The following is a 17,480-nucleotide window of genomic DNA, read 5'->3' as shown; positions in this document are numbered from 1 at the left end:
CAGCAAGGATCAGGCACCAGGCACGGACATAGACAGACAAGGAGACGGAGACGGAGACGGGGGCCAGTGGTATGCTTTTGAATATGCAATCGGGAAAATAAAGTTTTAGTCCCCACACCTCCCCCCTCCTGGTGTTTTCGGCTAACGGATTTTCCTCAAGGGGAAGTTTTTCCCTTTATGGGAATGCCATATAAATTTCTTGGCTTTTGGCCAACAACTTGTTTGGCGCAAAAAAAAGGGAAAGAAAACCTGAAGAAAGAACCCGAAAATACAATTCTCTCCCGCTCTTTCTCTCTCTCCTTTTTCGTTTGGGTTTAATTTTTTTACAACTTGTAAAGAGCAAAATAAAATTCATTGCGCGACAATTGCCATCAAGGCGGGGTCCTTGGGGCTGCTCCTACCTACAGTCCCGTGTCAAGATTTCATTAAAGTTCTTGTCCATGCAGCCGAAGCGCGACCAATGCATGTTGGAATGGCAGTGGGGGAAAATCTCTTGGCGGGGAAAAGCACAAAACGGAGACCGGAAAAACTTTGCCTCATTAATTGAGTCGCTCTATTAGGCAAGCCGCGGGGGGGTTGGCAAAGGGAAATTAAACAACAGCAAAAAAAGCAAACGAAGAATTCGCATAAATATAAATGATTTGAAGTTGCTTCGGGTTGCCAAGGGGTTGAAGGTTTTTTGGGAGGAATTTGGGAGGGGAGAAGAGGCTTGAACCAATGATAAGACGAAGCGTTGGATATCCTATGATAGGTGGGTGATAGAGTAAGCAAGAAAGAGAGAGATTAAACATTATCATTAAAGTGAATTCGTGGAAGAAGATATCAACAAGAACTTGTATATTTTTCCAAGAAAACAAACTTTTACTTCTTAGAAATTTAATTTTTATATGGTTAAGTTGTAATTATTTCTCTCAATGACAGGTTTCCCATATCTCCATGTGTTATTGGCTAATTTTTAAAATATTTTCCAACATTTATTCCACACAAGTTGCTTCACATTCAGCCCAAGAGCCGAAGCGATTTCTGTTGCCACCGCAGCCGTTAAAAGTGAAACGCACGCATTTTTCTCCATCGTAGGACCAACTGGGAATGGCAGCCAGACATAGACCATTATTTAGGCTACTTGGAAGGCCACAAATTTCTGCAGAAAGTGAAGAATATTTTAAGTTATAGGTAGAAAAAGACAGCACAAATGGACAGACAGACCGTTCTTCAGGCACAACGACTTGGCCACAAAGGCAGCGAGCACAAAAAGCAGCCATAGAAATTTCATTTTCCTGTGATTTGAAAGGACTTTCGGTTAAGAGAGAGACAAATAAACTGAACTAAAGCTGGGGAAGAGTTGCGCTATTTATAGGAAAATTAAATCAATATCAAAGCCCCTTATCAGCCAACCTTTGACATGCATTCAGTTGCTTGCAGTTCAAGTTAATTAGTGGAAAGTAATTCTTCGAACTCGAGTTTTTCTCAGAAACTAATTGCAATTACAAACAGAAATTCTACTAATATATAGTGGGGTTAAGAGTCAGGTTTACTTTCCAATGAAAATAGAATGAAAGTCCGAGCGTCACTATGCAAGCTACAAGCTTACAAGCTAAGGCCGTTTGCGAGCCGTGTCGATCGTGAGAGCGAGCGCGAGTTCACTCTCAGAGCGCTATCGGAGATCGCTAACAGCACTGTAGATGGCGGTGTAGATGCGAGTGCTGTTAGCGGGAACAGGCTGTTATGTTACGCTGTTAACAGTGCTGCCGCCCTGTTAATCACAAGATTACAACGAAGACTCTCAACCGAGTGTAAAATTATTTGTGCCAACAAAACTTTATTGCTTAGTTTTTTTTTTTAACATTTAAATGGTTAAATCTAGATATTTCTAAATTTTATTCCACACACATTGCTTCACACTGAGCCTGAGACAAGAAATGATGATTCCTCTTCCCACCGCAGCCAACAAAGCGGAACTGCACGCACTTTTCTCCATCGTAGGCCCAACCGAGCAGACCAGCCAGACACAAGCTAAGATTTTCGGTACCTGGAAGGCCACAGATTTCTGAGGAAATTAAAGAAAGTCTTTTAGTTAATGAAGAAAAAAGAAATCTTAAGCTGACAGACCGTTCTTCAGGCACACGGAGTTGGCCACAAAAGCAGAAAACACAAAAAGCCGCAGTAAGAAGTTCATTTTTGTGTAATTTGCGAGATGTTTAAGCTAAGAGAAAGAAAAGTAGACCAAACTAAAGCTGGGGAAGGGTTGTGCAAATCAAAACCAAAATCAAATGCGCCTTATCAGCCAACCTCAGCGGATGATGATGATAAGCGGCGCCCACAGAGTTGTTGTTTTCCGGTTTATTATCTGATTGCCTTTCAGCCGTTTAAAGCCACTACAATGTGAATAGACTAATTCTTGGAACTGCAGTTGTTCTCAGTGTTTATTTTCCCAGCCTAATATTCCACACTGTAGAATCTACAGTAATCTCGAGCTCATAGTCAGTCGTTCTGTATTAAAGTAAATTCTGTTACTTGTTCGGTGTGCGCACTGCCCATTGTACCGCATTGTCATCTGCATGCAAACATATGTACATATGTATATATGTATGTGCAACCGTTCTTTCGTCTCTTTATCTCGCGCCTTTCTTTCCTTCCCCTGCTTTCAGTATCGATCTCGCGAACCTTCAATCGCTCTCGCTCGCTTTGGTCGCAGCTGCGCTCTCTCGCGCGCTAATCGCTGCATCGCTAAGCGCACTGCCAATTCTGCCCGCCTGCTCTCTTCGGTCAGTTGTTGACATACGAAACGCATGCTGTGTGTGAAACGCGCCTCTCTTTCTCCTGTCGAGCTTTCGCGATCTGTCGCTCTCGCGACAATTCTCAAATGAGATTTGCTGAACAAAAATATATTCTCTAACCAAATCAAACCATCAAAATGTTCGCATGTGCTTCCTCAAGACATCATCAATACCCTTTCTCGGCGGCCTCATAAAAGTATTTCTTTCCTTTTGCCATTCCGAGCAAACGATGGCGCGGCAATGAGTTTCCTTTGGGAGGAAGGAGACGAAGGAAGGAGCCGGAGGAAGGAGACGGCGACGAAGCCGGAGACGGAGCTTCCTATTTCAATTTCAGGATATCAGGCAATTTTCCAAAATGAACTTTACACTTGGCCTGCGCTCCTTCGAGTTGGATATCTGAAGCATCTGTATCCTTTTCTTTTTATTGTATTACCGCGAGTGTTATGCTAATTTCCGGAACCGGAATGCCAAGCCACCCACTACCCGTCCCTGCCTCAGTCCTGTCTCGCGTCGTGCCCGTAGCGGGAAATGAAATTTAACTGAAAATTTGCATTGGAATTCGATTAAATCGTTTATGCAAACATTTCGTTTCATTTCATTTGCGGGTTTTCTCGGCGCTTTTTCCCGCTTGAAAGGAACTCAATCCCCCGGACTACCATGTGAATGTGTGTGGGAAATCCTGAGGATAAACCAACGGCCTCAAGTTGATTTTAGCGTTTATATCATTTGCATAATTTCTCATACATTTGTTTGTTTGTTTGTCTGTCTGTCTGTCGGGTTTGTTGCTTGTTATTTATGAATTAATTTCATTTCGCCATGTAAAATGTGCATCAAGGTAATCGGCCATACTCGGCGGGGCCTTTGAAAATTGCCTCTAAACAATTTGCATACAAAATATGAACACATTTTCGTGGCAGCTTAAAGCGAAAAGGAGCGGAAGAGATTGATGGGAGCAGATGATGACAGTGTTGCACAGGGTGGGATTGCTGCTAAAGTTGATGAAGGATGGCATAAAGTGTAGGATGAAGATGGGTTTTGATTGGGTTTGATTTGATGTATTTGTCGGGGAAAAAAGGGGAAGTTGAGACAGGTTTGGGGTTTCTAAATCGCTTAAAATAGGTGTAGGAAAATGATTTCTTCATAGTTTTTTTCGTACATAAAATCTCAGTCTAACTATTTCCCTCTTCCTCCCATCAATCTTTCCATTTTAATTTCTGCCCAACCCCTACGCACTCTGCAAACATTCTTAAATCCTTTTCCAACACTTGAAGTGTGTTTTGTCGAGGGTGTTGCTGGTGGGCGTATTTGACAAACACACCCCCCGAACGCAACACCCAATCTAAAATTATAAATAGCGGTTATTATGAAGCCATAATTTATGCAAATGAAAGGGTGGTCCGTGGCTGGGCCACTGCTCCTGGGCATCGACTTCAACCAGCTCTAATTGTTTGATTAATGGTTTTGGTTTTAGCTGCGAGAAACTGCGAAAGCCACGGCACGTGTCCTAGCCAAGAGCCACCCTTGGACACACTTCAGCCCCTTCCCTTACCACTCCCTTACCTTCCTCCAGCTCTCTCCTCTCCTGTCACTGATGTAAACTGCAAATATTGTTTCAATGCGAAAACTTACCTTTTAGCCGGGCAGAGCCACAGGCGCAAACTTGAAAGTATCTTGTGGATGCGCGCACGTAGCTGCAGCAGCTCTTGGCAAACATGCAAATATCTCAGATACACAAAACACACACAGACCCTCACATGTGTATATCCTGCATATCATGTCCTTTCCTGCTGTTTTCTTGCATGTTTTTTTCGCTCCTGGCGTTGTAGTTTTTCATGGAACATGGAAATTGCATTGTTTGCCTTTTGGCCTTAAAATATTTCTTGCATTTCATTTTAAAAAGTATTTCAGTTCCATAGTTGTAGCTTCATATTCTGTGATTATAAACAGCTAAAGGAAGACCCAAGAAAAGCCAAAAACAAACATCATTTGAGCACAACCCTGGACCATCTTTTGCGTCAAAAAGGAAATCGTCAATTTCTGCGCAGCATAAAAGATGCTTAAAAACTTGTTAAAGTTATTTTGAAGTAGGGGCACACAAAAAATAGAGAAGATGATGAAGAAATAAAGTTTTGGGCACGCTGAAAAGGGAGAGAAAATGAGGCGCAAAAGGACAGGGCAAAAAAGTGATGCAACAAATAGAAAACCCAATTGAAAAGTTATTGAAATTGCACAATAATTTCGGAAATTGCATGCCCTATTGAATTTCTCTTAAAAGTTTTTGCCCTCACCCTGACCCACCCTCACAACTATCTTTCAGTCTCTGCCTTTATCTTTCTCTGCCAATGTCTCTCCACTGTGTCTCTCTATCAACCATTTTCAAGCACCATTGCATAATGGAAGAACTCTAAACTTGGTTGGCCCCCGCAGCATATTTCTTCCCATTGTTTTATTGAATTGTTTAATTATGGCAGGGAGAAACTTTATTCGGGGTTTTGCATTCAGCTGACAATGAAGCAGAGCAAGAATAAATCTGCGAAACAATTGTGGGTAAACATCTTTCAAGAAAGTTGAAAGGATTGTGAATATTTCAGGATGAATTATTTAGCAATTTTAATGTTGTGTACGGAAAAATTACTTGGGAATTATAGGGAAAAATCATAAGGAAAAGGAAAGGAAACATTGAAAACCATAACTTGGGAATTCTAAGGGTATGGGAAAATGGGAATTACGATTTGGTTTTGAACATGGATCGACAATTTGGTTCTAAACATGGATCGAGAGAAAGGTTCCGAACTTCACTCTAAAGAAAGGTTCTGAGCTGGGCTAAGGTTGATCAATTACGGATTGGAAATTAGTGTAAAAAAGTAAACCCCTGAAGCTACATTCATTAAAACCTTTCTCTTTCACCTCAATTATTCCCTGAGCTACATTTCCTGTCACACCCACAGATTGAAAATCAAAGCACATTCCCTGACTGCATTCAGCTTATTGAATCCTGCCGCCACTGCTGCCAATAATCGTAAGTAATTGCTGCACAAAAGGACCCTCAAATGGGAGTACCCATGCAAATTAAAAGCTATAACCCCAAACGACAATTATCGGACAGGCACAGGGTTGCATAACGATAACAATTAAAGTGTACGACAACTGCAAATTGAAGATGTTTGCCAATATGGCGTCGTGCCTGCCTGTTAGACATTGGATTGGATGGGGAAAAAAAGGGTTTATCGTGCTGCTAAAAAGCATAAATAATGGCAAGGAAATGAATGCCAAACGTGCAGTGCCAAGCAACGCCAATGACGTCAATGCCAACGCCATGATTGTCAAGGCAGGAAAGGACACAGCCAGGGACAGGGCTAGAGCCTGTGACACTGTTGAGTGCAAGGACGAGATACCTGGTGACAACGTCAACGAAGCCTGAAGCTGGATGGAGGACCTCAAGGGGGAAGGGACACAGGAGACTGCAACTGGGATAGGGTCTGGGATTGGCACTGGGTCTATGTCTCTGTGGCTGCAGACAGTTGCAGCGAAGTACACTCAAAGAAAGGAGATAAACAAAAAAGAGTCAAAGAAAATAAATACAGAGTCCTGAGCTGAGATTTTCTTGCAGTGTGCATTAGCAGAATTATTGGAAGCCTGTCCACCTGACCAGCACTCAAACAGAGAGATTGAGCGACTGAGTGGGGGGGAAACACACACACAGCTGCAGCCCACACATACTCTAAGAGAGAGAGAGAGAGAGAGAGGAGCTGGTGCAAACTTTTAGAAGACAGTCAAATGGGTTTCGCCCTGGCCCCCGCATGACACGCTGAACTCTCTGAAAAGGAAAATGAGAAAAAATCCGCCACATGGACGACACCGGAAACTGGGACAATCATCAGGCAGCCTCCAAAATCCCCCACCCACCCTTGTGGCAGCCACCCCAACCCCTCGTGGACAGCATCAGAAAGCAATGGCTTAAGTGCCCTGGCATTGTGAGGCTGACAGGAGCAGAATGCGTTTATTGGTGGGGTAAAATGGGGGCTGCACTGTCGTGTCGTGTCGTTCATTGTTCTCCCTTTTGCCTCCCCCCAAACGCGTTGAATTTTTCTGCGCCAGTGTTGTGCAGTGCAAATGGGAAAAGGTGCGCCCCTGAAGGTGTTCGAGTTGATGGGGGTACGGGTTTGGGTGCTACGTGGCATTGGCACAACTCTCGAGGCATGCCATGGGGCAGCAACGAGTTGATTATGGGGCAGGAGGCACAGAGACCAGAGCTCCCTCGTGGACTTAAGTGGGCGGCCAGCACGATGAAGCACCTTTTGTTGTAATGAGTTTCGAGTGCGATTTTTGGATGTGCTCGTACTTCCCCCTCTCCTTTTTTGTAAGCGGCTTAGGGGAGTGTCTGCGTCTGGGCCTGGCGGGAATTTTTGATGTACATTTTTAATATTTTCGCTTTCATTTGCGGAGAACGGAGCGAGATTTTAATGCGGAATTTACACAAATAAAACAAGAAGTTCAGTTACAATTTTACACATTTTCCAGCTCCATTTTTGTCACTTTCTGAACCATCTTTAGTGCCCAATTTATGTATTTTACTTCGAACAATTCCTTACCCAATTAAGCTCCCATTTGGTACAGTCTCGCACACAACTATTAGTCCGTTAAGTAGTACGAATTGGTTATTGCATTTGCAGTTGTCCAACTCATCAATAAGAAAAGGCAATAGCAGATGCTGCAGGACTCAGCCTGCTGCTTAGACAAACCTTTGCTCTGCCCCTCTCCTCATGGACCAGTGCTGGACAGTCCAAATTGATGATGCATACAGCAAACAAGACACACAGAGAGACAGTGTCCCGGCAAAAGACAATGACAATTGCATTGACATTTCGACAGAGAGAGAGAGAGAGAGAGAACTACGCCCAAAACCCCCACAGCAGAATCTACAGCATCCTGCATCCTGGTCAGTGTCCTCCTGGGCAGCTAGACCGAAACATGACCATTTACTGTGGAAGCATATCGATTGCTATTGCTTGATTTTGTCATTGGGATTTGTTGTCAGTTTGATTTTTGTGTGTGGAGAGAGACAGATACGAGCTGGAGTATCATGTGAGGATGGCAATGGCATTTGGAATGGGATTTCCAGGGTGGTGTGTGCCTGCCTGCCATGAGTATATTTGTATTGGTTTTGGTTCTGTTTTCCTTTTTTGCCGGAGTTTATTTAGTTGTCATTGGAAAAATGTTTGCTTATTGTTAGTGCGTTTTTGGGGGCAAATAGTTTTTCCAGGGAGATGCCAAAGGGCATTGCATTTCATCAACGAACACAAAATTTCATTCCTCTTCATTTCATATTCAAATTTCCAGCTAAAAACAAAGAAAAAACGTGGTGAGTGGAGTGCCTGCAGGCTGCTCTGCTGCACTTTTCTCTGTAATTGGCAAATGGAAAATGTGAAATGGGAAATTTTACAAATTTTATACACCCAACTCTGGCATTTCCCACTGCGTTCAATTAAATTCATTTGATCAGTTCATTTGATTCTTGATTTTGGCAATTTGTTTTGGGCCTTTAACATTTAGCTGCAATTTGTTTTAATTGTGTTTTGTGTATATTGCTGGTTGTCTGTTTTTAGGGCTATATTTGAGATATTTAATGCCCAATTGCATTGGGCAACATTAGGGGAATTCTGGTTAGGGTGGTGGGACTGGAAATTGATTGGAATATGTCCATGGCAAACGATTGAAATTAAATACAAAAGGGAAACGGACTATAAATGAAGTGATTAAATGGAACAAAATATTCGAAAATTCAAGGCAAAGAAACCTAAATTGTTCCTAGAATTATTTTAGAAATAATTTAGTCCATTTTTTATTTTTTTCTGATTTTAATGTTCAACTTTTTTTGATATTTTTATGTTCTCAGTTGCATATATTTCCACGTTTCCAGAACTCTGGGAACATTTTCTTCCATCCTTAATTTTCTCTTCTATATTTTCTGCCATGTAACTCCATTTTTCAGTGTCAATCTTGCCCACTGTCTTACCTTTGCATCCACTCTCATTTTATGTCCCGCCTTGGCATCCCTCAAGCAGTGGCTATCGACAATTTGGATTTCCCTCTCGGGGCACAGGACAGTACACCGATCGACTTGAGCACGTTCCATTGTTGAACTTCTTGGGGAGGTCTCTGCCGGGGCAAACAAGTGAAAGCCTCGAGAGTGTGCTCATTGGGAGTCCGGGTTGTCGGCTTATCATTAGACCAAACACAGATGGTTCTGCATCTTTAATTGGACTTAAATTGGATTCTTTCGCTGCTATGAATAATTGAAGGAAAACTTTATCCAATCCTTCAAGCTTCGTGCTGGCGCCGTTCTTGCCTATCAATTTCAATTATATAATAATCATTTCCGTCTGGCAAACAGAGTTTCAAACACTTTCCCAGCTAGTCAGCCCAATGCGGGGGTGGGGGGAGTGAGCGCGTGTCTGTCAATCATAAAACGCCTTCCATCAAACGGAGGAGAGGGAGTTAGAGATGGTAGCGTGATTGGAGTAACAAATATAAGCAACTGAGGGAATTACCTTCATTTCCTTCTCCTCCCCACAACTTATTCAAGTCTCGCCCTTGCTCGTGTCACGCTGCCATCTCTGACGCTTCGACCTTTGCCAATCGGCTGCGAAGGCAGGAAGCTGCTTGGCATTTGCTGCAAGTTCATGCCAATTAAAGCTAATCGAATTATTTATAATGCCTAACCTAATTTCTTCTGCTAGACGAACGTCACTGCAGCACCACCCATCGCCTCTCCTCCGCCGCCCATCGATATCCACTCCACTCCTTTATGTAACTCAATAAAAATTGCGCTCAATATGCCAGCGAGCAAGCGAAAGAGAAAGAGAGAGAGATGAGAGGCGTCCAACACTTTCGCTACTTGATGTCGAGCCTCGCCGCACCGCACCGCGCCGCTCTTTGCCAACTTTTGCAATAACCACTTAAAATTCACTCAGCTGTGAATTTTGCTCACGATGCCAGAGTGTTGTTGTTCCTGTGCTGTTCCAAGGCGTGAGAGCCGACCAAGGAGGCTGAAAGCGAAGGCAGTGGCAGTTGGTGCAGTTACAAAAAGGGGTTTAATTGTAATTTTAAAAGTATTTTCTATTTATTGGCAAATGTTTTAAGTGTGGAAACTTCAATTAAATATTTCACAAAGTGCATATAAACACATTTCCACATATCTATTTTAACCCTTTGCTTATGGTTTGTCCCCATTGTCCCTCTATCTACGCCCCTGCTCTAGCGGCTCCTTGTGCCAGCAGACAGTGGCACTGGCAGCAGGCAGGCACTGAGTGGACAGACAGACAGCCGGACGAACGCATGTGACGTTGACGGTGGGTGCGGCCTGGCCTCTTTATTGGGCGTCAATTTTAATTTGCCCTCGATGCGGCGCGATTCAAGTGTGCGACTTCTGCCCCAGTCATGGCTGTTGGGGGGTATTTAAGAGATTGAATCTTTAAAACTGATGGAAGCCCATACAAATTCATAATATTGTGCATTACATTACATTGTCAAAGCCCAGCACGCAAGTTTGTAGCTTGCTTTACTGGCGACCTTTTTTTTTCGATTGCGCGAGCAGGTAGCGGAAACGAAAGCGACCCTTGGCGAAGCAACGGGAGAGACAAGCAAGCGCGCTCTCAGAAAGACTAGCGATGGGACTTTCAGCATGTGTCTGCCGAGAGGCTACTGCAATATGGATGCAAAATATTAATAACAAATATATGGAAGATTGATTAAAAGTCACAGGTTGGCATAGTAAAGAAAATAGATTCAGTGGAAATCATATTCAGCTTTAATTCTAATTCCATCATTAACTCACATCTCTAGCAGATCTTTTCTTTCTCCCTCTTTTGCTCCGCTGCAGAAGGGGCGCTGCAGCAGCGCTGCAACTGATGACTGCATTGAGCAGTAGGTAGCTGCTGCTGTAGTAATGAGCTTTGCTACGCCTTGATCAGTGCATATGAAAGCAAAAGCTCGCCTCGCATCACTCTCTTTCTCTATCTCTCTCGTTGTGTTTATGTCTCTCCATTTGCGTCTCTTCATTTGTGTTCAGCTTTTGAAGCTGTGTCTGTCAACTCCCTGCACTTGTTAATAAAAACTTGCAAAAATAAGAAAATCTTATTAGCCAAACATTTATATCCGCCCCAAAGCGCAGGCAACTTAATTTGTCAACTCTACGCTCGACTGTAATTTATCTATCTCACTCTCTTCTTATCTTTCTCTCTCTCTATGCGACAGACAGACAGCTCTTTTGCCTTTCCTTCTGCCCTAGAGGAAACTCATTCATTATTGTAATTTATTTGCAGCCATGAAAAATGCCAAATATTTATTTAATTTTCGAGTATTCTTCAATTTATTTGTTTGCACACAAACGAATATCAGGCTGCCAGCAAGCCAAGCGCCCATTCAGACTCCCATTCCCCACTTGAGTGACATTTGGCAAGGCGTATCGATTGCGATTAGTGGGAATATTTTCAATTTTGCTTGGCAGAAATGTCAGCCTCAAGCTGGAAGGGGACTCTACCCAAACAGGGGACAGGGGAAACAGCAGAATGAGCGGCGGCAAATCAGTGGAAAACAAACTTTTGGTTTGCGCTTTCGCTTCTGGCGATGTTGACACCCGATGGCGGCGATGGCGTTCGTTCCTCCCCACAGTACCTCAAACCTAAAAAAATTTGCCTTCTTCGCGTAACCGCTGTGAAAATATTGTGCGCGGCATTATCGACAGGGTACAGTGGGACAGACACTTAAAATTAGCAGATAAAATTTCAGTTTATTTATGGGAGTTTCGGGAATAGAAAATGAAGCATTTATCAGCTAAACTTTAGAATTTATATCACATTCATGCACTTCCCTCCCACTGTGCCTGTAACAATGGCAACAGAACCCTGCTCCGTCTCAGACGATTTTCCCCTGGGGGGGTGGAGAGGCTGCCGAGGACATCTCATCCACATCCTGTTCCCGTTTCTGGTTCTGATTCTGCTGCTGGTCCTGTGCCGCGCTTCTCCTCTATTTGAAATCCATTTTTGTTTGCCTTATGGATTTGCGGGGCTTAAAGTGGCTTCGTTGCTTCGTTTGCTTCATTTTGCTATTGTTGAAAATTTTGAAGTTGCTTCTAGCACCACAACCCCCCCTGCAGCCATCGTCAAGTGTGTCGTCTGGCCGTCGGTTTTTGTTTTATTTTCCCATGTTGACTATTGGCTCAGAGTTATGGCCCAGCGGCCAAAAACTGTGTTTGCCATCGCAGCTAGACGGCGGAAATTGCGGCACTGGCGTTGCCTCTAAGACCTTTAATTGGGGGCAAACCAAAAAAAAATATAAGGCGCTAATTGAGGATGTGGGGGCAACAGTTTATATGGAGGATTAGCTAGAGGTTAAGGGATAGACAACAAAGGGGGGATAAATGGAGAGTTAGTGGAAAGGGCAAGGGGCTTAAGTGGTTTCGGGAAATTTAGTTTTAAAAATTCTCCAAAATTCTTCAAGTGCTAGAAGAGCCTCCAAGTCGAAGATGGTTATTTTTCCCTATTTGTGGATGCCTACAACTGGATTACCATTCCTTCAATGGCCACGTTCTATGACTTCCCTTAAACATTATAATTACTTTACGGACATTTTTCTACATACTTAAATGTCTTCCTTTATATTTGGCATTTTCAGCAATAACTTTTGCTTGCAATTAAACTTTTTGTGGCATTTCTTTCTTCTTATTTGATTTATCTGGTCAGCTCATTTCCTTTTTGGCCATTGATTACGGCTCCATGCAGCTTCACAGCTCAGAGTGCAGGCGTGCGTGGGGCTGTGTATCTTTCCATCTTTGTATCTGTGTAGCCTCTGTGTGCGCTCTCTGCTCGTTGCAAATTCGTTCTGGCAGCTTTAATGTTTGCCAAAGCGGAAATGGAAAACTTTCGCACGTAGCGAAAACCGGTCGCTGGCCCTCGTCTCGTAAGTGGCCAAGAATGCACGTTTCTCAGTTGCTTATTTTGTTGCCATTTTGCGATCGAGCATGAAAAGTTTTTGGTTTCATTTTGGCTGTTCACGTATTTGCACCCAGACCCCCACGCACACACAGACGTACGTATGTATGTGTATGTAACACTTGGATTGTGTAAGGACATAAGCGGGATTCCGAATGCCAGACTTCGCTTCGACCTACAGCTGCTCTAAGCTGAAATTTGCACGCACGTCTGCTCATTAAATACGCATAGAAACAAAACTGAAATGAATAGATGTTGGTTGGCAGTGGCGTAGGTGCATTAGTTGCAGGAGGGGTTGAGAGGAAGAGAGCAGAGGAAGAGACAGAAAGCTAAAGAGTGCAAAAAGAGAATAGCCACAAAGCAGAGACTCTAAAGCGCGCATCTGTGTGAAGTCTTATTGAGCACTCACGTTCGTTTTTTCACACAGTGGCTTAGCAGCAGCAATTCGTTGCAATCTCTCGCCACCAAGTCGCTACCAACGATCCAAACTTTCTATTTCAATCTTGAATCCTAACACAGATCGTAAAATCTGTTGCTCAAACGAAAATAAACCCCAGAAACCCTCACAAATCCCTTGCTAATTGATTTATTTAAACTTCCCCAAAGCTCCACACACAAATTCTGCATCTTATTACAGCCTCCTGCCCGACCACAAGACTACGCCACTGCTGCCCCGCCCTCATGTAGGACACGCACACACTTGGAATTGTTGTGCTAGATAATGAATCTTTCAACTCTCTAGCGCCCCAACTCCCTCTCCGCTCTCTGCTCCATCCTTGAGGTTGTCTATCTTTGTATCTGTTGAGTTGTCTGTCTGTTTTATTTGCTTTTATTGTCTTCAACTTTATTCATATCCTGTTAAAATGTATAACTTTGGGTTTTCGGGTTATAAATTAAATACGAGGAGGCAAATCCCCCTCTGTGTTGTGTGGTCCTTTGGGGCGGTTAGGCACTTCAAAGTAGACGATTGTGTTGATAAACTGCGATATGCTGCATAATTAATGAGCTTGTCATACAATGCCAATATTTTACATTCAACACAGAGGAAACACGCACAGCACAGGATGCAGACGGAGAGCTCTGCCCTGCCCTGACATGTGCATTGTCTGTCCGACCAAATGTTAAACGCTTTTAATGAGTAAATTACATAATGCACTTGAAATTCAGCTCCAAGCAATGCAATTAATTCGAGATAATTGCTTGGATTTTGCAGCCAGGAATAGAAATTGCAGACGGAAGGATCTCCCCTTGTTATCTGGCAAAAGAAAACATGTTTCCATCTGCTTAAAGATGTTTAAGTGATTACTTCCCATGGAGTTTTACTCGCACCTTTAGGGCATTAATTAACTTGTAACTCAGTTGTTTGCACTGCTCGTACTTCCCTTGCAATTCAACTCTTGACAACTCATCAATAATTGAGCTGGAAGCAAAAGCAAACTGCAAAATTCATTGCAAAAACTTCAAATGAGGAGAACCGCCCCCCACCTGAAGCAAAAGTACACAAAAAGCTTTGACTTTTGGTTACTTTTCATTAGCTGTGGCTATTGGCGATTGAAACCGAATTGTGAAGTGAAAACAATGGAGAATTTTGGCTATTATTAAAATATAGTTGAGATGCTCTTCCTGGGACAGATTTGATGAATGGCAACTGGATCTTCCTTTTTACAGATCATATAATTAAAACTTCGTTTAAATATTTGTACTCTTTCGCAGTGGAAATCTTCTACAATCTTTCAACTGGAATAGTAATCTTTAAGTTTTTAAAACATATCTAAAATATTCTCCACATTTTCCTCCCTCCTCTGCGCTATTACTACTCCAAAACGTAGCCCCTTCAATTTCCTAGGGTTATGCGAAACTAATTTATCGTAATTACCCGCCGTTAAGGGTATAAATAATGGTAACGCCAATGGAAACCACTTGAACAAGTCAAGTCCATTCAAGTGGAAGATACCGGCAAATCAATACACACACACACAGGACATTCAGGACATTCAAAGAGCAGAAAGAAACAGTGGAATACGAGAAACGCAAGACGAAAACGATAAAAATCAAGTTCATTTAGCAAACCAAAAGAGGAGACAGCAAGTACTTGAAGGGGCAGTGCAGGGAGTGAGAGTACAACGAACAGGTGGAGACAGACGGACAGACGAGACAGACGGACAGACAGAAACGGAGACAGACAGACAGAGACAGGTAGCAGCTAGACGGACACAGATATACCCGTAGATAGACAGAAACATAGTTAAAGGTACACCCTCAACTAGGGGTACTACGTTTTTGAATAAGAACTTGAAATATATACTGAATAAAATGTAATGCTTTGCCTCAGGCACTCTACAGCTCAGCTCCCTGCCGAAGGGTATCCTCTGCTTCGCGACTCCCGAAATTTACTTCATTTCTTGCGCTTCTACTGCTGGCATTAAAGTTAATAGAAAAAGTTGCTGTTGCCCAAGATTCAATCATGCGATATAAATAAGCAAACACACACACACACAGGGACACACACACACACACAGTACCACATAGACTTACAGTGAGAGCGAAAAGTTGGTGGCCAGGTAAATAAAACAATGGCCAAAGTCAGCACCCCTGCCCCTGCACCCACCGCACACAGAACTAGCAGAAAAACGATAAGAAGTCAGCCAAAGTTTCCTTTTTGTTTTTTATTCTTTATGCTTCCCGTAGTTGGTTTTCCACTTTTCTTCTCAAGTTGAGAAATTACACAATGCGGGACAGTTTGGTCAGTTTTGGTCTGGTTTGGGGGATGGCTTCTAGTTTTTGGTCATTTCTTCGGTTGGTCGGTTGACTGGCTCCACTGTCGGTGACTGGCTCTTTTCTCCATGGCTGTGTCTGTGACTGGCTCTTCTGTGTGTGGACGCGTTTGTGGTGCTTGCCTATAGATCAGGTGACGGCACGCAGGTACTCGCATGTTTTAGTTCGTTTGTATGCACACACAACAGTTACAAAATTAAAAACGTTTCTTGCTTCTCTGCTGCTGCGGTAGCAGAGCAACGGAACATCACCAAGCATTTACTTTTCAGAGGGTTCCGCCCGCAGCGGGAGCGTAAACGAGAGAGAGCGAGCTTGCTTTGGCACCTTTGCTCTCTGCTCAAAAACGTTTCTTGCTTCTCTGCCTCAGCGGCAGATGTGCAATTGTGCATGGGCCATAAACGAAACTGCTTCTCTGCCGCTGCGTCGGTTCTCTGCTACTGCTGCTGTTCTCTGTGCATGGGTCGAAGCCACGCGTAGCTTTTACCGCTGTGCGTGGGCCGACTGCGCTGCCCGGGATCTTTTTCTATGCACAGTGCATGCAGCGCTGCCGGCCGCTACTTTTGCGTTTCTCTCTCTCGCTTTGATTCTTTTTCTGCCTCGCTGATATTTGCTGGTGGTGATTGAAGTTTGAAAGTTCCGTGAAAGAGTCATTTAGAAGACACCAGCAAACTGTTTCAAAATTATATTTCCAATATCCATTCTCTCACTTCGATCTCCCACTTCATATTTTGTGCTATAATTCCATGAAAGCTTGAACTTTCTTAATTTTCTCATCTCAATTCGCATGCAAAGCCCAACTCTGCTCCCACCAAAAATCAATGTGGTTCTGGCCCCCCTTAAGCATTGATGCCATTCAACCATGAGCCCGCATATTGAAATCTCATTTAATTCAATTACGAAGCGCCACAACTTAAAGCAGACAAAAGACTTAAGGGTTCATGGATGTGCGAGAGAGAGAGAGGGCTAAGGAGGGGTCAACATTTCCTTCCCCCCACCAAGGTTTCACTTACGATTATTGCCTACTTTTGAGAGGAAGGATGTGGAGCTGGAGGAGGGTGGACCAAGCAAGCTGATTGCGATTGTACGACACGGCTTAAGCGCCACATGCAACATGTACGACTCGTACCTACCCCTCAAGCTCTCCCTCTCTGAGCTTTCCTTTTCCTCCTGCTGCCATATATTTTGTATATACTTTACATGCTCGAATTGTCATTGAAGCGTTTAGACATTTTATTGGATTGCTGTAAAGACCAACGCCGGGTCTCGTCTGAGATTTATGCGCATATGCCAGGGCACTTTGGGGGGTTGGCTTGGAGCTGCTGTCTCGTCCAAGGGGTGGCCCTGGCCCTGGCCCTGCCTCGAATTTCCCTGTCCGGCTCCTGTTTTGTTTGCGCACTTTTCTTTGCCTTTTCCTTTTCCTTACTTTACTTTTCGCTTGTCTTGGCATTTTTGCCCCACCTTTTCTTTGCCCTGCTTTTCCCCCAAAATTAAAATTGATTTGATTTTTGTGTGTGTGCTGAGGGGTCCTCTGTCGCTGGCTCGTCCTTAATATGCTTAAAGTGCACATATGGCTGTCTGGTGTGTGCCGTGGCCTTGCCTTGATCCTGGCTACGGCTTGGCCTTTTCCTGTTGGCATCTTTGGCATGTCTGTTAATAAGGGCAACAAATGGCAGCGCTTGGCATTTTAATTCGATAATGAAAAGGGGGAAAGCACAAGGAATGTTGTTGGATGGGAAATTGGTTCTTCGAAGAGAGTTATTGATGGGAAGAAACGCTGAGCAGATGGAAGAAAATATTTCATATAAATATTAACGTGGAAAAGCTGCTCGTCAAATAAAATGTATAAAAAATACACTAAATAATTCATCAAGATTTTATTAATTTTCTGCAAAAATGTATTAACATTTCTTGCATCGGAGGAGGACTCGAACTAAAC

The 17,480-nt window shown here is 43.3% G+C and overlaps 1 protein-coding gene across 2 annotated transcripts; it reads right to left on the bottom strand.

Annotated features, from left to right (window-relative positions):
* Nucleotides 1-920: 920 nt before the first annotated feature.
* LOC117901221 (male accessory gland serine protease inhibitor-like) lies at nucleotides 921-2,176 on the bottom strand. 2 transcript variants are annotated; one of them, XM_034811891.1, is made up of 2 exons: nucleotides 2,110-2,176; nucleotides 921-1,141 (listed from the first exon to the last, which is right to left on the bottom strand). In XM_034811891.1, the coding sequence occupies exons 1-2, from the start codon at nucleotides 2,174-2,176 to the stop codon at nucleotides 975-977; spliced, it is 234 nt and encodes a 77-aa protein (XP_034667782.1). In that variant the 3' UTR covers nucleotides 921-974. The 2 variants fall into 2 exon arrangements, with proteins under 2 accessions (XP_034667782.1, XP_034667781.1); XM_034811890.1 differs by lacking the exon at nucleotides 2,110-2,176 and adding an exon at nucleotides 1,207-1,309.
* Between the last annotated feature and the right edge of the window lie 15,304 nt (nucleotides 2,177-17,480).

This window comes from Drosophila subobscura, chromosome U, assembly GCF_008121235.1.
Source record: "Drosophila subobscura isolate 14011-0131.10 chromosome U, UCBerk_Dsub_1.0, whole genome shotgun sequence".
Lineage (NCBI taxonomy): Eukaryota > Metazoa > Arthropoda > Insecta > Diptera > Drosophilidae > Drosophila > Drosophila subobscura.
Note: the sequence above shows the minus strand (reverse complement) of the source record. Positions and strands in the feature narration are given on the sequence as shown.